Source organism: Solanum verrucosum, unplaced genomic scaffold (genome assembly GCF_900185275.1).
Source record: "Solanum verrucosum unplaced genomic scaffold, falcon-dt-bn FXZP01000108.1, whole genome shotgun sequence".
In the NCBI taxonomy this organism is placed as follows: domain Eukaryota; kingdom Viridiplantae; phylum Streptophyta; class Magnoliopsida; order Solanales; family Solanaceae; genus Solanum; species Solanum verrucosum.
This window is the reverse complement of record NW_026020274.1, coordinates 3,759,624-3,780,235: the sequence shown is the minus strand read 5'-3', so window position 1 is coordinate 3,780,235 and position 20,612 is coordinate 3,759,624. Positions and strand designations below refer to the sequence as shown.

Below are 20,612 nucleotides of genomic sequence, written 5' to 3'. Positions count from 1 at the left end.
ATCTACCCCTATCGTTACACAAATGACTCATATATATCCTGTTCGATAGATGGAGCTCAAATACCCGATATTGAAATATTTTTCCTAGTGTCTTCGTTATAAGTAAAGCCATGTGTAAAAAATTAAATCACAATTAGATAGTAGTTGTTAAATTAAAGATAAAAGTCCATCCATCCTAGTTTGTTTTGGCCCTTTTCGCTTATTGAGGATTAATTTGATCAATTTTGGTGTTAATATTAAGATTAATTCATTCTTCTTAAGATATTGGGCACTTACATGAAAAGTAGTGAAGAACTACAAGTTGCAACACCGCAATACGACAGAACACATTTTACATATTAGTCAAAGCTCACCTAATTTCATCCTTGGAAAGTTAATGGTGAAATAATTTGGGACATTTAAGGGAAGTTCCTATCTTTCACCTCATGAATTGAGAAGGAAATGTACTTTATAATTCATTTTTGTACCGACCAAAAAGGAAATGGGTTATTCCATTTGAAAAGGAGGAGGTATTTATGATTAAATTAGATTTGCAAATTAAGAAGAAATCATTATGTAATTTAGGAGTTTTTTAAGATGAAGTAGGAATATTATTAACAAAAGAGCATTAACTAGCTCGTATACAAAAAGTAGAAAATCTTACAAAAAATATATGATTTTCTATGAATGACACCCAATCATCTACACAAAAAGCAACCTCACAGGTGCACCAAAGAGAAATAAGGGAAACGAGGCTAGTTCTCAAGGGTAGAATTTTTCTCTATTCCATCAAAAGCTCTCCTATTCCCCTCTCTCCATATGGTTCACATCTGTGCAAAAGGTGTAACTTCACATGCCCTGCATCTAGGGGTGTGCATCAATCAGTTTAGTTTGGTTTTACATATTATTGATTCGATTTTCGATTTTTAAATATGCTAAACCAATAACCAAACCAATAAAATATTTTTATCGATTTTCGGTTTATCGGTTTTGGTCTTTAACGGTTTGGTTTTCGGTTTAACCAATAAGAAAATGCTTATAAAGCAACTATATGATTTTCCAACAATTTGACGCGACAAGACAATAATTATAACTTTACAAATGGTCGTAAAAAAATAATAACTAAGGTGAAAAGAACTATACTAGTGTAATACAAAGAGAAATTAAGAAATAAGATTCTTACTTTAGGTTTTGACGTTTTGAATAATGTGAAGTTGTGACCTCAAAGTCACTGTGAAGTGTGAATTTAAGGCTAAAAGACAAAGACAGTATCTAGTAAGGTATTGAGATTAATATTTAATGTTTATATACGGGTAAAGTAGTAAATTACTAGTCTTAATGGGTTATCGATTTACCCAATAACCCAATATTGAAAATCAAAATCTACCGATAACTCAATAATATTTTTGTATAAAATCATTAACCCAATAATCCAATAGCAATACACCAATAATACTTTTTTCGATTCGATTTATCAGTCGGTTCGGTTTTTGCACACCCCTACCCTCCTCCGCCTTTCTATGAGCCTAGCTAAACATTGTTTCAAGTAAAGTAGTAAACTACTGCAATCTTAATGAGTTATCGATTTACCCAATAACCCAATATTGAAAACCAAAACCGAACAGATAATCCAAAAATATTTTTTTATAAAACCATTAAAAACCCGTTAACCCAATAGCAATAGACCAATAACACTTTTTCGGTTCGATTTATCGGTCAGCTTGGTTTTTGCACACTCCTACCTGCATCTCCTCCTCTGCCTTTCTATGACCCTATCTAAACATTGTTTCTTTCATAGTTCTCGACATTACCCACTCAAAACCAAACCGTTTAATCAACTCCCCCCATAACAAAGATGCTACCCGACAATGTAAGAATAGGTGATCTATGTCTTCCCGCGATTCTTTGCAATCTAGGAGTTAATTAAGAAAATTTAGTGGTATTACTATCCATGAAGAAAACAAGTGAAACTAAAAGATTACATTTATAATTCAACAACATACGCGGTGAGATTCCACAAGTCGGGTCTGGGGAGGGTGGTGGGTGTATACATACCTTACTCCTACCTTTGTGGAGTAGAAGAGGCTGTTTCAATAGACCCTCGACTTAGGAAAAAAAAGAATCGTTTTTCCAAAACAGTTTTGAAGAAAAAACAAATGCAAGAGTAAATAAGCTATGATAAAAATATCACTGAGAGTTTAAGTTATAATTCCTTTAATGATAATAGAATTAAGTAACCACCTTATTGTGTAAATCTTCCCAGAGAGAAACTTAAATGGAAAGATTTAAAAGTCAAACTAAATTATTGACCTAACATAGTGGATAAATAAAGAAAAATATTTCCTCATTGATGGAAATTTAACAAAATTAACTATCCGTCCATCCCATTGTATGTGGCACCCTTTCCTTTTTAGTCCGTCCCAAAAAGAATGTCACCATACTATTTACAGCCACACAAATATTAAGGATTGTTTGACAATAAGTTTTAAAAGTCTTCCTTTTTTTCTTAAATACTGTACCAAATCAAATAGTGTCACATAAAATGGGATGGAGGGAGTAAAACGTATATTCGTTTTTATAATTAAATATCATTTCTGAATAACCACCACATAATAAAGAAATTTAAGGGACCTATCCATTTTCTTATCTCTTATAAGAGATTTAGCTACTTCAGTTTTTGAATTGAAACACTAAAGGAAGTGAAATAACAAGACAAATCCATTGAATGAATAAATTAAAAGTAAAACACTCCTAACCCAACTTGTATGGAGCACTTATAATTGAAGAAGTTAAACAACTTCTTTCTTAACCAAGTTCTTCTTTGAAAATATCTATAAATATTTTTTATTTTTTAAATTTGGTTTTGATTGTACATTTAAAAATTAACCAGAAAGTAGGTATGACGTTATATATCTTGGGACTGTTGAAAACTTGGAATAACTCTTGTTTTTTAAACTGTTAATATGATGGTTGGAATAACTTTCAGCAATTCTAAAGTCCACCTTATCCATTTACTTTTGTATTCATTGTCTTACAAGAAAAAGTAATCTTCATTCTCTGCTTTATTGTGTCCGATTTACATGCGTTACAAACTGTGTTTGCTAAATGTTTGTACAAATGGAAAGCAGGAAAACTATCATTCTCATTGAACTTGCCACGTGAGCTTTATTCCTAGTATAACACCTAAATCTTGATAAATTAGGTGGTGGAAGTCTATTTTCTTCTCAAATTTCAACATGTCTAAACTTAATTATTTATTTCTCAGATTTCTAGATCAAATTTAGGAAGTGATTCATCAAATTGAATGATTATTGGGCATATTTTAGATTTTTAAAAGATGTTATTCATTTTAAGCTATTTGGTTGTGAGATATAACTGTTGCAATTAATGCAGCTATTCCTTTGTCCATCGATCACAAGCCTGACAGATCTGATGAGCGTGAAAGGATAGAACAGGCCGGTGGTTTCATTATCTGGGCAGGTAAAAGCCTGTTGCAATTTCTTTATATGTATCAATTGCTGCTTGATTGGCCCAATTAATGCTACCGGAGTCCCAAAGAATCGTATTGTTCCAGTGTTCTTCTATAAATTTAATAAATAATTTATCTTAGTTTTCCTATCAGGTGCTATACATATTTATTTTGTGTATAATTTTCACTAGGCCCAAGAAGTTTTTTAAAGAATCTTCCAGAATCACATTAAATAGGTATTTCAACCTTCATCATATGTGAATATTATGAGACTTAACAAAAGTTTGCTTTTCTGCCATTGTGAACATAACCTCAATCTAGGGCTAAAGGTTAGCGAGGTTACACTTAGGTATTTATGATATGCTTTGATTGCAATCTGGTGGTTGAATAAACTCTATCATTCTTGTTATGAAATTATTGGCTCTTCCAGTAAGATCATGCACAGATTGCATCTGAAGCTCATGAAGTGACAATAGGTTTTCCATGTTTCTTCATGAAGTATTGTTGAACTTTCAGGGTGTGATGTGATTTGATGTGTAAGATAACCTAGTCCTTTCAACACCCAATCTTCTAATCCATCCCTTCCTGGGCTAGGAAAATTTATTATTAGTAGATTATGCAAATATGTAGTTAAATATTAGTTATTTATACTAATGTAGAATCATTTCATTAAGTGGAAAAAGGGTACCAACTTGATTTATGTGTTAGTTTTAGATGTATTTTTCTATCTTGTGGAGCTAAAAAGCTTTTGGTGCTTGTTTGGGCTGTAGTTTGGTATGTGCTTATGTTGATTGGAGATATAATGCTGCTGTTTTGATCATGGAGCAACGTGAGTTTTTCAGTGTATGGAATATAATTGATAAAGATGTTTATTGCAGTATACTTCACGTGGTTTCTTTTCTTGTCAGTGCCTTGTATGAGCAATACTACATATTCGTGCTTGCATGCCTTTGGTGTTTCTTACTGAAAGTTATTACCGTTCAACAAGACAAAAATATGCATGCACAATTTCTTAATTCCTCTTTTCCCTGTTAGTTGAATTCAGTACAATGTCCTGCTGCTCTATTCTTCAGGTACATGGCGTGTAGGTGGGGTCCTTGCTGTTTCTCGTGCATTTGGAGATAAAATGCTAAAGCCATATGTTGTGGCAGACCCAGAGATTCAGGTATCTTGGCTTTGTTTCTTGAAGCAATAGTTTGTCTTCATTTGCTGCTCTAATTGCCTGATCTGTCAAGGCACAAGAGCATGGTGTTAATCTGGACGTATGGTTCTCCGCTGTCCCCTTGTGATATATTACTGGAAAAGGCAGTTTTAAATTTTAAAGAAACCTATGGTGTTTTTTTAGCTTCTTTAACACAACAATAACAACAACAACAACAAATACCCAGTGAAATTTCACAAGTGGTGGTCTGGGGAGTGTGGTGTGTATGCAATGTTACCCACCTTGTGAAGGTAGAGAGTCTGTGTTCGATAGACCCTTGACGTAAAACATATAAAAATAGGTAAGAGATAATACAGTAAAGAAGAGTAAAAAAGAAGCCATGTTAAAATAATGGGGAAAAGAACAGTAGTAATAACAAATAATGCAACAATCGAAGTAAAGGAAACAACAAGTAACAATAAAATTGAAGAAACCCTTCGAGGTGACCCAGAGGTTTGGGCTTAGGACTTCCATGTTGGAAGTCTCAAGTTCGAAACCCCTTGCCAATGAAAGCAAGGGGTTTGCCTTCTGGGTCAAGCTTGTCGCACTGTGGCTTGTCAAGTGCGGGTTACCTCTCCTGTGTGGTTTGCGAGCTATTGCACAGGAGCAGGTGTTTTGCCCTGTGCACCCAAAGGGTAGCGGCTGCGTGTTTCTCTTGTCATAAAAATAAATAATAAAATTGAAGATAAGAAAGTAGGAGAAAAATACTGATAATACTAATAAGGGAAGTAAACTACGCACGATTACCTACTTACTTTCTACCTTAATCTTTGACCTTCCTATCTAGATTCATGTCCTCGGTAAGCTGAGGGTAGTGTTTAGGAAAGCGAGCGCTTCATCGCTTTAAGTGGTGAACCGAAACGAAGCGAAGCGAGGGTGCTGAAGCGAGGCATGTGAAAAGAAGTATCTGCTTCTGGGCTTGAAGCGCGATGCGACTAGAAGCGGCAACTCGAGAAAAACAACGCTTTTTTTTTTTAACTTAATTATTGATCAATTTTAAAAAATAAAAAGAGGCGCGACTTACCTTGTCATTGAGAAATTAGAATAGTAAGGTTTCAGTGTACTCTTTCCTTCCAGTACCTTTTCTCTTTTCTTTCTTTACCCTGTTTAGCTTTGATTATTTAAATTATAGGTTGCTAATTTTTTTCCTCACACTCATCAAAATATATGTTGCTGAATTGTTTTGTTTCTTAACAATGTCTAAAATGTTGTTGAGTTTTTTCTTAATAGTGATAAAAATATATTGCTGATTTTTTTCTTAAATCTTATCTGCCGTTAAAAATGGCTGTCCCGACATGAAAATATGGTAAAGGAAGTTAGTAAAACCAATAAGACAACAATTGTATGTCAGTATGTCTATTTTGTGACAAGACAACTATAGGGGAACCTTTTTCTAGTTTTTAATATGAATTTTTGCTTATATATTTTGTCTTTATTTGTTTTGGTCTTTTTTCTTTTAAATTGTGCTTCACTTCAATGAAGCGAGCGCTTCGCTTCACACTTCGCTTAAAGCGTGAAGCGAGACCTTACCGCTTTTTACCACTTCGCACTCCCCTAAACACTAGCTGCTGGTGTATCATGTCCTGTCTGATCACCTCTCTCCATTCATTCTTCGGTCTACCTCTCCTTAGTCCCACCAAGTCAACCTGTTGCACCTTCTCACTAGAGCATATGTGCATCTCCTTTTCACGTTTGAATCATCTCAACCTTGCTTCCTTCATCTTATCCGCCACGGATGACACTTTCACCTCGTCCGGAATATTCTTGTTCCTGATCCTATCTCTCTTGATATGCCTACACATCCATCTCTCAACATCCTCATTTCCACTGCTTGCATCTTTTGGACGTGCGTGTTCTGGATCGACTAACACTCCGCTCCATACAATATAGCTGGTATAACAACCTCGTTATAAATTTATCACACAAGACACCAGAAGGCAGAAGCAGGCCTTCATTTCATCCACCCACTCCAATACAATGTGTAACATCCTCGTTGATATCATGATTTTCTTGGATTATAGACCCAAGAAACTCTCTTAGGAATGACCTGGGTACGCTCTGTTGGGAGTTACGTCACTGAACTTGCACTGTAAGTACTCTTAATCTTGTTCAACCTAAACCTTAACTCTAGGGTCTCTCCAAACCTCCAGCTAATCATTAACTCTGCAGCTTGTCTTGTCAAAACATAATTTGCTCAGACTCTCCAAAAATGTTGCCGCACCCGTGTCAGATCCTTCAGATATGTACTATTTTTGAAGGATCTGACACACCTGATGACATTTTTAAAGAGTCCGAGCAAACATATGTCAAAACTATGTCGTCTACAAATATCATACACCATGACACCTCCCTTTGGATATGTCGTGTCAGTACATCCATCACCGCGACAAATAAAAACAGGCTAAGAGCTGATCCCTGGTGCAGTCCCATCACGGCTTGGAAGTGCTTGAATCTCCTCCCACTACTCTCGCTTCCGTCTTGACCCCATCATACATTTCTTTTGCCATAATGTAAACTACGGGTACACCTCTAATCTCCAAGCATCTCCGTATGCTTTCCCTAGGTCAGTGAACACCTTAGGTAAGTTCTTCCTCTCTCCCTATACTGACCAATCTCATGAATGGCTTCTGTAGTGATACCACTTCCCAGGAGTCTAGAGCGCCCCTTCCTTCACATTGTTTCCTTAGTGATTCAAATCTTCAAGGTTGGAGGTGGTTGGTGCTTTCCACTTGATAAACCCTCTCTTGTTTTTGCTTCTTTAGTTGAATTGATCAACCTGTTTTTGAGGGTTTGGAAAATGATGAAGGTAAAAATATTTTTGCAGTTTTGCCTGGCAATAACTTGATTATTTGGTTAAACAGAGATGCAAAATGTAATTCAACAGTGGTATTCCAGATGAGATGTGCATTTAGCATGATTGTCCATGCTTCTAGTCTTTTTGTTAATCCCTTATCAAAAAATCCATCCATGCTTCTGCCTTCTAGTCTAAAAGTATTGCTACGTTTGAAAGGTTGTTGCAGTATGAATCTTAGCAAGATCTGGTTTTATTTTACTTTGTGTTTGTATGGTTTTCTTTCTTGATAAAAGGACATCTTGGCTTTATGTATGTGTTCCATCCCTTCTCATACATCCCTTCTCATAATTGAAAAGATTATGCTATTGTAAGAAATTGACTTCCAACCTGTGACTTTACGGTTTTGCTAGCAAGTATTAACATGGTATCACTATGTTTCTTTAACCAAAATTGTCCATCAAGTATCTAGAAGTGCTTGCTGAAATCTTATTTTATCTACCAGAAGGTCCATCGAGTGTAGTCCTGAATGACCATTTTGTTCTAGAGCTAGTGGTGGAAAATGGGTGGATTGGGTTGCATTTTTGGGCTGAACGTGGGTTTAGTTCTTATTTATATGGGTAAAAAGCTGCTTGGGTGATGAGTATTTCATGTGAAACCCACATTTCTCTTGTTAAAAAACAGACATGCAATCTAAGAACATATTCCAATATGATGAAGACAGAATATTCCTGCTGGTGTCCTGTAAGCATATCGCTCCAGTAACAACTCAGAAAATAGGCTTTAATTAGTGGTAGAATCGTAGTGCTTCCAATTTGATGGTAATCTGGGAAATGCATTAACAGAAGTGAAAGCAACTGCAGTGGATTGATCTGAAAGGAAAACAGGTTAATGGATAATTACGTTAAACAAGTTGCTCTAATATAAATCAGGTCGAATGCAATTCCATGTGAGGTGAGATACCAAAATTGTTAATCGACTTGTATACATGTTTAAACAAAAAGTTCTCTTTGAATAAATTAAAAGGACTAAAAGAAAAAGAGAAAAAGAAAAAGACATGTCACTACATCTTATGTAATTAAAAATTTCTACTCAAATATAATGACAAAGGAAAATGATGTATAAAGACCCAAAGCTTGAAAGAAAAAGTTTACCATCTTATAGCTTAACTCATACTTCTATAAAACATTTTTGTTCGTAATTTCCTTGTCAGTGTTAAATGAGCTACCACAAGCATAAAAAAGAATTAAAAATCGAATAACCAAGATTAAGAAAAGAGACTACCCCTTAAGAAAAGAGACTACCCCTAATTAACTCATATCCGTCCATGGATTATTTTACTTGTTCTTTTTTCCTTGAAAGTTGGGAGGCTGAACTGAAATGAAGTATAGAAAGATTTCCCGGTACCAGAAAGATCTACTTCGCATCAGTAATGACATAAAATTGGTTACCAATTTACCATTCAAAACCTTTTCCAACCCATTTTAAATCTTTTTTTATGAAGTTGTTTCATTAGAAAGCATCAAGTAGGGGCATACTTACAATTAGGCAAAAATACAAAAGGGAATTGTAGGCCCCTATATATTTGTTCCTTCTAAATTTAGAGTACTAATGAAATCCAACAACTTTCCAGTATTAGATACTGGGGACAACTTTGTCCAGCAAACAGGGTTAACTAAGCATTTGGCTTTAAGAGCGTGGAGGGGACTTGAGGAACCATCATAACATCTTTTGTTCCTCTCAGTCCAAATACACCAAGAAATTTCAGCAGGAATCATATTCCAGGCCTTTCTGATGGTCTTATCAACTATCCATGAACTCCAAAACATGTAAGCTTCTCTCAAGCTTTGTGGCATCACCCAGCTTATTTTAAAGTAAAGTATAGAACGAGCCTTGTCTACGAAGCAGAGTGACCTCATCTTGCTTGCTTTTGGCGAAGCTTCTAGCTCTAAATAATTGGAGTTCAGGTATGGCAGGAATACTATCGACCATTACGAGCGATAGCGAAGCCAAGCTGTATAAAAGCAAGCAGCCCTTATAGCAATAGCAAACGGCCTACTTGTAGCCTATCAACGGATCAGTCAACATCAGTAGGGGTCCTCTTGCCTAAAAAAAGGAGTCAGCCCAGCATGGGAAATGATAGATGCACAGAGACATGTTCCAGAGGTCATAAGCTAATGGGCATTGAAGAAAGAGGTGGTTGTCTCCTGAGTGCTCTTGCAGAAATAGCATCTGTTGACCAACAGGAAGCTTTTGCTATTCAGATTATCTAGACTAAGACATGCATTCTTTAGAGTGACCCAGCTAAACATTTAATCTTCATAGGCAGTGTAATCAGATGGAAGAAGTTGTCTTATTCCAACAGGTAAGCAATGGATAAATACAATAGATTGTGTGCCAACTTAGGAAAGAAATAAAAGATGATTCAGATTCCTTACAAAGTTGACTGTTTCACCTGGCTTTTGGCTAAAGAGGCAGTCTTGACACAGGAAAACCTAAGTAAAAGGGGTCATCAATTAGCCTCTAAGTGTTTTCTGTGTGGGGAACAAAATGAGACAATCAACCATCTTGTTTTGCATTGCAAGTGGACAGACCAACTATGGAGGATGTTTATATGTCTAAAAGGGATCCGATGGGTGAAACCTGGAAGCATAACAGGTGTCCTAAGATGCCGGAACAAGGATGGCATGGTAAGTCAGAAGGAGGAGAGATGGAAAATTGTCCCAGCATGTATTTGGTGGTCAGTTTGGTCTGAGAGGAATAAGAGGTGTTTTGAAGGAGTATGAAGCATCTTACAGAATCTTAAGATAAATTGCTTAAGCCTATTTTATTTTTGGTGTGAGCAAAAATTATTAGCTCAAATAGAAGTCCTTTCTTTAGGTTATGTCAGTTGCGGTGGAGGGCACTTAACCAGAGTTCTTGAGGGCAGGTTTCCTTCTAGGACAGGCTTTCTTACCAAAAAGATTTCCTTAGAATAAGGGATTTCCCCCGCTACGGAAGGAAACACTCCGTTGATTGCTCCGAAAGGTTGAGCGAAAAGCTTTCGTTGTATCGGATCTCGGGACATTAATAACCGGTGAGGGGGACACGCATAAGCCGTATGCAGCGGGTCTCATGCTTGTTCTCCCTAAGGAGTCTGTCAAGTACAATAGGGTGGAAACCTATTTCAGTAGTAAGATGATGGACGACTTTCTGTCCAGAATTGAGCATATATCTAAGGGGTTTGATGCTTTAGACTTTTTGTAAGGATAGATTGAACCACAAGATGTAAGTTGTAATACTTTTGTAGGGGAACTACACTTTTAACTGTGGTATACCTGTGGATATATAGAATTTTTGTTACGTTTCTCAAAAAAAAGGAAGGCACACTTAAGTCCTAGAGAGGCATAAAATATGTTGAGCGTTTTGCCTCACTTTATGGGTTCTCAGCATCACCATCAATGCTCTAAGACATACTTTTCCTTGCCAACGAGCACAATCCTGAAGATGCGACACTGAACAATTGATATTTCACATTATCGTAAAAAAATCAATTTCTTTGTCCATATATTTGTTATTCATTCTTATTTTTTTTTTGAGGAACAATTCATTCTTATTATTATTATTATTAATCTTGGATCACTCATGCATATTAGTATTTTTTTCTCCATTCGTGCCTTTTTACATTAAAGCTCACACTTTATTTGCGTTTTGCGCTTAAAACCCCAAAGGACCTTAATAGATTTTTTGCGCAACGCTTTTGATATTACTAGGCCCAATGGCTTTTGACCAGCAAAACAGGCATCTATGTGGTTCAATAATGTCATTACCAACTTGGTCGAGCAGAGATAGACCAAAAAACTTCTTCTGGAATGTTTTACCTTGTTTATTTTCTCTAATCAGGATTGTAATCTCTGAATTTGCATATTCCAAATATCCCTGAAGCTACTTCTATTGCCTTGGAAGAAGACAATTAGAGCTTACACAGAAGTAGTGGAGAACTCCATCTTGTTTAAGACTCCTATCTTATTTTATGTGTCTTAGTTTGACTTGGCTCAAAATTTAAGAATGTAGAGAATATTTTTGAATCTTGTGCTCTTAAAAAGAAGTGTATCTCAAACACCAAATACCCTTTGAATCTTGTGGTCTTAAACATGCCATGTCATTTCTACAAGCGAGTGTCATTAAGGGTAACATGAGAATTCAGGAACAAAATACTTAATATTTGAAACAAACTAAAAGAAAGTAAGACGCATAAATTGAAATAGACAGAGTATGACATAAAAGATTTGGCCTTCTGCTGCCATACATTTTCTAGCAATATTGTGGGATGCTGAATGAACTATTCATCATACAGTTGTTGCCTTTAGTAGTGCGAGTGTAAGTTGTCTAGTTATTTCAATTGGTATTATGACGATCAAGTTAAACTATTGCTTAATAAAGGGTCAGTTGAAAATATATTTGAAATGGTATAGTGAAGTGAGAATCGAGACAAAGCTGGTTTTGTGTTAAAATATTGTCTGAAGTACTTCTCCCCTCTAAGAATTTGTTTCTCAGACCAGACTTAACTTTTTTGAGGAATGCATTAATTCCCCCCCTGAACCTGTTGTATGAAAATTGAATAGTGACCGAGCACATTGCTCTTGGACTGTGATGAAGTTTAGAAGAGGGAAGAAATGAAGGAAGTTTAAAATAGAAATACACAGCCTTAGTCTTCCTTTTCCTCCTATTCCACCACACTTAATTAGATGATACCATACCATTGCACAAATAATGTTGCTATTTTGGCCCACGATTGTAGATGGAAGAATGATATGTTTGCATAGAGGTTTGACAGTTCCTATCCAAGGACTGGCAGTAGACAAGTATCTTAATAGGAAAATGTTTGAGATGGTACATTGCACTTATAAACATAAGCATACAAGGGGAAACTGGCATTCAGTTGTATCTTTTATGTTCATTTTTTTGCAGCTAAAGTATTTTAGGTCTCCCTGGATTCATGCTGTATTTTTCTTAGCACATCTTGTCCTTTTGATTTGGTTGTTTTATTCTGATATGGTAACTCAGTAGTTTTATTGAACTGAAATATTTCTATGCACATCTCGCCCCACTCCTCTCTCTCCCTCTCTCTGGTATAATTAGCTTCCATTGTTAATTGACTTGTATTGATGGTGAGTGCACTGGTCTTTGATCTCCTTTTCAGGAAGAAGAAATTGATGGTGTAGAATTTTTGATAGTTGCAAGTGATGGGCTTTGGAATGTCCTGTCTAACGAGGTCAGGTTTCTTTTAGTAAATTTGTTGAACCTTTCTTGTTTTTTCAACACTAACCAATTTTCCTCAACTTAAAAACTCTTAGTAAGACAACAATGCTTAAATGTTCATGGAGTTAGATGTCTTGATTGCATAATTTTATTCGGCTTACTTCTTACCTAGATGTTGTAGCTTTTATCTAATTTCTGACTTGTATTATTTATCGTAAGAAAAGAACAGAACAAGAAAGATAAGCTGCAGAATTGCCTTCCTTTAGTAAGGTACTTGCTACTCCTTACAAATAGGAGGAAGGCCAATGATGCAGGAATCGAGGGGCCAACAGTCGAGTATCTTTCATGCATTAATGTTCTTTCTACAATATAAATAATCAAGTATCTTTCATGCAGTAGTTTTCTTGCTACAGTAACTGTATCTCGTTCATCTAGATCTTGGGTTTTATTTATGTAATTTTTCCTTAAATTTTCTTATAGGACTTATTTGGCTATTTCTTTTCCTTATAGGAAAGACTGGGTACACTAGATCCAATGTGATCCGGTCCTTACCTAGAGTCTAGAGTCTACGTATAACGGGAGCTTAGTCCCGAGCTTCCATTTCTTTCCACTTGGGAATTTCTTTGTTGACAAGAATTTGGAGTCTTAATTGTTTAGAATTAGGGTTCTTGGATTTGTTTCCTCATAAATAAAAGTAGATACAATTATGTCAGCATTCAACTTTTTGTTTATAATAATGCTGGCTTTTTGACATGGTACCGAGGTAGGAGGTACCATGTGGGATTATTAGTTTAGATGCATAGATGCTGGCTAGGACACTACAATTAATAGAAAAACGGGTAAGGGTAAAAAATGCCCTTAAACTATGCGAAATTGAACAAAAATGCCCTCTGTTAATAGTTTGGTCCGAAATGCCCCTATGGTTACTTTTGGGTTAAAAATGTCATTTTCCTAATAAATATATTGTTTCTTTTCTTTTTAAACACATTGCTTACCTAATAAAATATTATTTTTAAAGAACCTTTTTCTTTTTTCCTTTTAAAATCCAACTAATATAAAAGTAGAAAATATTTTTTTTTCCTTCTTAATCTCCTTTTATTAATAAAAAAGAGAATTACCCTACATGTGATTTACCTCTAAGGCATGTATTTATCAAGCATTGCCTCTGACCATCCATGATGATGCAAAGCCTCCTTGACTGTTTTGGGTATAGAGATGGAGTCTAGAGAGGGAATCAAAGATCTAGACGTAGAGGATAAGTGGTCATAGAAGATAAAATTAGCAATGGAATATATAGATCTGCAAGTACGTGTACCTTTGCAAAGATATGATGACAAAGGAACTGGCGTAGGACATGTTTCATTGGTCTCTCTCATCCTCGAGTAAACTTGAACAGTTGGCGGTCTTGCTAGCACAAACGGGGCAGGCACAATAGTCGATTGTTCTGTTAAAGCATAGGTAACTTGATAGACTAACTGCTCATTTTCCTCCTCCTAACTAGTAGAAACGGGAGGTGCATAGAAAAATGGGGTAGTCTCTGAACATACCATATCGGTTGATGCCAAATATTTGCCGAGTTTGGTAGAATAATGCCGATACCCCTTTTGAAGTTGAGAATAACCAAGGAGAACACGTTTCAATGCCATGGAAACCAACTCGGTAGCAGATTGTCGAGCATCTTGGAAATAGCATGTACTTCCAAATACCTTAGGTTCCACTGGAAATAGGTACTTGTCGGGAGTAGAACACTATAAGGCATGTTACCAACAAGTGCACTAGATGGGATGCAATTAATTAAAAAGTTAAGTCATAGAGACTGCATCTGTACAAAACTGTTTAGAAACCTTCATTTGGAACAAAAGTACCTAAGTTGTCTCAAGTAAATGCCTATTTTTCCTCTTAGCAACTCTATTTTGTGACAGTGTATCAACACATGAAGACTGATGGAGAATTCCGTGTTGTCTCATGAATGATTGAAACAATTCTGACATGTATTCTTTGGCATTATCACTCCTTAGAATACATAGTGAAGCACTGAATTGAGTTTTGATTTCAGCATGGAAGGCACAAAAGTGAGTAAACACTTCAAAACGACTCTTCATAAAATAAATCCAAGACATTCGAGAGAAATCGTCCACAAAAGTAACAAAATACATATGCCCTGTTTTGGAAACAATAGCACAGTCCCCAAACATCAAAATGAACTAATTCAAAAGCTGACTCAACTCGCTTATTAATCCTTGGACCTACTGAGGTGCGATGGTGTTTTGCAAATTCACATGACTCATAGTCTAAGAAGAAACATTCTGAAACTTGGGACGACTTCTTTAACGTAGGTAAAGAAGGATGGCTTAGCCGATAGTATGCTTCTAATGGAAACACGCCATAGGAGGAGGTACCAAACCGAGGCTCCCACTTATCAAAAATATAAGGATCATCAGATATATGTCCCTTACCAATTACTTGATTTGTCGTAAGATGACGAAACAAACAATGATCGGGAAAGAATGAGATATACAATTAAGTTCTCTTAACGGTGGTTAATTTTATGTTGGGGATAGAGACCTAGTCGTTTGAGGTTATGAGTGTTGAAGAAGACAGTGTTGTTGTTAATTCTCAAAAAAGAAGACAGTGTTGTTGTTGTTGGCATAATAACCCTGTGCTTATATAGGCACAAGGCAAATATGGGTCATTTCACATAATTCAAGGGCTTATTGAACTCTTTTCCTTTTGTCAAAAATGCCCACGTGTTGGTAAGGGTTATTAGTTAGTTATTAAGGGCAAATCTAGCCCCTTTTTGTAACGATAGGGGTATATCTAACCCCAACCATTAATGATGTTCAAATTTAGACCATTTTGCAAAGTTAACGGGTAAATTTGGATCTTTTCTCTTTTATTATTGAGTTCTAGAATATATCCAACTTGTTTGAATCTTAAAGAATTATGATAAGTGATAACTGTGAGGAGACACAACCCCAATTTTCAATCAACATATGCTAGTAAATCATGCCTTTTTAAAGATAATACTACAGTACTTTTCTACCCCTTTGCATCACACTTTTATTTTTAGGATGTTCCAAAAGAACGACACCATTAAATATTTGGAAACTATTAACCTTAATATTTTAAGCGTTAATTGCACTAAACACCCCTGTTAATATGATTTCCTTTTGGATACAACTCGTGTATTTTAAAATTAAACACTTACAACCCTCTTAGGAGGTATATCCGTAACTATACTTACACGTCTTAGGAGGTATATCTGTAACTAAGTACATTAAAATAGACAAACTAAAATTATAAATAAAAAGTTTTTATGTATTTATGAAATTTAAAAAAGTGGATAATTCTTTTTATTGAAAATATTTAATCATGCGTTAAATTAAAAGAGAATTTTTATTTTCTTTAAATATGTATCTTTTCAAACCCTTAGATAAGAAGTGACCACAAATTACTTAATAGGATGACGACATAATTATTTTCTCTTTTAAAAAAAAAACTTATTTGGCAAATTTTTTTTTATCTTCCAAGCAATTAAAATATAATGGTGATATCTCTATTTCTCTTTTAACATTTCAACCTCCTATATATAATAGAAATCCTACACAAATGAAACTTTATATTTTAATAAACAAAACAAAACTACAAAAGAAGAAATTTGTATAATAAAATATTAAAATTGAATAAACATACAAATAAGATACATGTTTAAAGTGCAAGAAGATTGTTACTAATAAGTGATATATCTTATTAGGTAATTTGTGGTATGTATAATTTTAAGTTACCTTTTAATAATTATATTTTAATATACTTAGTTACTGATATACCTCGTATAAGATTTAAGTGTATGATTTTCATAGTACAAGGGGTGTACAACAACAAAACATACTCTTGTAATTCAACAACTGGGGTTTGGGGAGGATGGTGTATATGCAGACCTTACCCTTACCTTGTAAAGGTAGAGAGGTTGTATCCAAAACTGAATATTATAGGGGTACTTAGTGTAATTAACCTTATTTTTTGCTTTCCCTTCCTGATGTGACTCTTACCGCATTCAATTTAAATAAGGGGATTTTGGGACCTTGCACATAGATTTAGTGTAATTTTTTTAATTTTTCCAAATTCCTTGCAATGTCAAACAATGTCACCTAAAAAGGATGGACAGAGTATAAATTTGATGGGTGGAAGGTGACTGAGGATGCTCTGAGGTGGATGATTAATCCAGACATCTCCCTTTGAAACCTCAGAACCTGGATTGTATTTGAATGGCTCATACGTGGGTTTCTTTTATTTCTTCGGTCTTTGTTTGAACATGGAGCTTGTCCTTAAAAGGTAGGGATATCAAAAAAGAGATGAAAGTCTTCGCTAAGCTCATTAGTGATCAGGAACTCAGTTTTGTAATTCCAAGTTGAGCTTTAAATTTTCATAGGTTTGAGGTTGAAATTGAGGGGAAAAGACTTTCTAATGTATTCACTATTTTGGGAGTTTGATGAAAGCGGGGATTATTATGCTCAGAAGAATTGGCCAGAACTGGTTCGTAGGCTTAGAGCTTGATGTAATGCTTCTTTGCTCAAGCAAACTCAAGTTTGGTTAGTGTTGATTTCTAGAGCTTGTGTGAGGCTTTTACCCTTTCCTTATTTATAAAGTTAGAAGAAAATAATAAACTGGGGAAGTTTTTCTCTCTTAAAATTACTAAGCTTCTTCCTTAATTCTAGTTTCATGATTGTTAGGACATTACAAAGTAGCTTCATAGTTGATGTTTTAGATTCAATTTAGATTTAGAATAGTGGAGTTTTTGGAGTTCATCTGTATATAAGGTTTAGTACTGCTCATTTAAAAAAAAAAAAAAACAAAGTAGCTTCATAGTGCTTCGCTTGAAAGCTTTGCTGATGTGTCTAGTATGCTGTTATTTGCTGATTGCTTCCTTAAAGATTCATGCAGTTATGAACATTAACGGTGTAACTTCTCTTCATTACATACAGGAGGCCGTGACCCTTGTGCAGGACATAAAAGATGCTGAGGCAGCTTCACGTAGGCTTATTGAAGAAGCTTATTCAAGGGGGAGTTCAGATAACATCACCTGTGTGGTTGTTCGATTTGAGAGCGCATGAATGGACCTTTTAAGGTCTGCCTACCTTTCCTTTACTTACAAACATAAAGAAAAACCAAAAAGACACGGAAACTTTCTCCTCTGTTGTTTTGCAACAGACTTAAGCATTAAGAATGATGTTTGTCGTCAATGCTATTCACTCTGCAGATAAAAGATCCCGAAGGGAAGATGTAGGCCTTGTAACTAGATTATTTTTCCAACTTTGCCATTCTTCTGTTGATCATTAAGTTATTCAGGTGGCCATGTCAGTTGAAGTAGTGGTCATGGGGATTTCTATGGATGGTCTCCTCTTATAGACTTGTAATGTTGCCTTCAATTGTTATGTTGTGATGACGAAGTGTAAATCACACTGGCATAGTCTTGTCTTCTCTATTTACATATATCTATTATGATAGGCGTTCTCTATTTCACTTGGCCTACCCAGAATTCGTAATCCAGTATTTGTTGACGTTGTATTCTCCTAACTTTGCTACTCATGGGACTATAGTGATTATGTTTACTACTACTTTCTTTGACTTCGAGTTGTGATTCGATTTAATTTTTTTTTTCCAGAGACTCCATAGATAAATGTTGTACGTAGGATATATGTAAAGTCATTGTTTGACTTATTAGGACACACTATTACGTTTAGGTGCTATACAAATTATATTTCTATGTTGATTGATTTTTGCATAGTTGGATCAAATAAAAATGATGTCAATGAACTATCATATCTTATAAGGTGTTTTCGACGATATTTATTAGGTCAACCTTGAGTTTGGAAATGACATTTCTCGTCATTTTTCTAAAAAAAAAAACGTTTTAAAATCACCATCAAAATAATAAGATGTAAGAATAGATACGAGTTTACAATAATGAAACATAAATTTCAAAATGGCCCTTTTACTTGTGTGATATGAATATTCATAGATATTGCTCTCTATTTCAAAACATATAATATATCATCAAATAGTTAAAAAAAAATATTTTAATTAAGAAATCTCCAAAAAGGCATAATACATGACTATGTCATTTAACTTGATTTCAGTTAATATTTATGCCCTTCAATTTTGGGTGTACATAAGTAGACATTTAAATTTGTATAAAATTGAAAAAGTTGGCAAACGTGTTTTACGTGGCAAAATACACTTAGAATGTCACGTAGGACACAAAATTGTCTTGTAAAACGAATGTGTCTATTTGTTTAATTTTATACAAGTTTAAGTGTCTATTTGTGCACATTCAAAGTTAAATGTCATAATTGTCAGCTGAAACTAAGTTAAAGGTCATATTAATGTAGTATGGCTGTAAAAAATTTAACAAAGACATAAATAAAAAAAGGTTTATTTAAATATTTATTTTAACAAAGACAAACAAATAAAAAAGTCGATTACAACATAAATTATTGCTTTAATAAAAATATTATCATAACTTTGTTGTATGTAAATATGATAATATTATAAAGCTTTTGAGTTGACGTGGATAGAAAAGTTAAACTTGAAAATATAGAATATGGGAAGTCGAAAAAGACTTGTGAATCATAATATGGCAGCATCTTGCGGGATATTAGGGAATGAGTGATACTCAGTAATCACTTACCATGAGGAAAAATCCTTTTATTTATGGAACTAACTTTTCTCTCCACATAATAGACATTCACGGTAATACAAATATGTTTATAACAACACATAAAAGATGTATTGTGTCCAAGTAAATATCGTTGCCAAGTAACTTTGTGGCCCGGTCAGGTTTTATAGCCCCTCTCTCTCTCTATATATATATATATATCCATACACGCATAAGATCCCTGTAAGAGTCGTTTCTGTTATACTATTCTCATGGCGAAAAAACATCAACAGGTAAACTACAAGCCCTTTTGTGATTAAAAATGGATTTTGTTTTGATGAAACTAAACTGCTTTTGTTTTTGTATTTCTAGTGCTGTGGAGCGGATCAGGATCATATTAGTACTGTCTTTCCTTACTGTTAAGGAAGCAGCAGACACGAGTGTGTGTCCTCTCCAAAAGATGGATACCCTTGTAGTTGTGGACATACATATATTTATAGGCTTGATTTTGATGCTAACAAACCATTCATTAAATCCCATGCTGCAGAAAATGTATATGAACAAGTACATGCATCACATGGGTACTTAACCATACTTTGAAAATGTGCAAAGTTGAGAGATTAGATCAATTTCGTATTTGTTTTGATTTAAACAAACAAACTTGCCCAGCATGACATTGATAATTATTGGATTGAGTTTGCCGTTGCTAGGCAAGTTCAAAGGCTAGAGTTGGACTTGTTAAGAGTGTGGGGAGTTTACTCAATGTTTTGGTCTCAATCATGAATATGAATATGCTGCTTAACCTCGTTTGAACAATTTTTTCAACTCTTTAAAGGTACCTATACTTATCTTGAGGAAAATAAGTATGTGCGAAATGCAAGAAGATATGCTAAGCTCTAGTGCCTTCACATATTGAGTTGGTGATACTGTGAACATAATATTTATGTTAGTTTTCAGTTATTTATACTCTTCAAATTAATATTTCTACTGGAACTTTATGTATAATCATATTTATATTTTATTTTTTTATTTTTTTTTATAACTGAGAAATCCGTCTGTGACCCGTCCTTTGGACCAATCACAGCCTTCTAAACTCGGTGGATAATGGGCCCGCCCCTCTACCCTTCTCCACTTAAATACCGGGCTTCGCTTTGCATGGTGTGGGGCTTGAACCTGCGACCTAAGCCACAAATCCTCCACCTTTTGCCACTTGAGCTAGGCCTTGGGGGCTGTATAATCATATTTATATATTAGATCATACATCTTTTATCTTAAT

General features: G+C 34.9%; 2 protein-coding genes across 3 annotated transcripts in view; both read left to right on the top strand.

The window, feature by feature from the left end:
• LOC125833921 (probable protein phosphatase 2C 11) overlaps positions 1–18,309 on the top strand; it is a 179,669-nt gene extending 161,360 nt beyond the window's left edge. The window contains exons 6-10 of the mRNA XM_049513081.1: positions 3,373–3,459; positions 4,522–4,613; positions 12,623–12,694; positions 17,664–17,806; positions 17,939–18,309. Of these exons, the coding sequence (XP_049369038.1) occupies positions 3,373–3,459; positions 4,522–4,613; positions 12,623–12,694; positions 17,664–17,792 (380 nt within the window). The 3' untranslated portion in view covers positions 17,793–17,806; positions 17,939–18,309. The remainder of the gene's footprint in view (positions 1–3,372; positions 3,460–4,521; positions 4,614–12,622; positions 12,695–17,663; positions 17,807–17,938) is intronic.
• The window catches only part of LOC125833919 (uncharacterized), a 234,306-nt gene that overhangs the window by 94,476 nt on the left and 119,218 nt on the right, over positions 1–20,612 (top strand). The window lies entirely within an intron of this gene.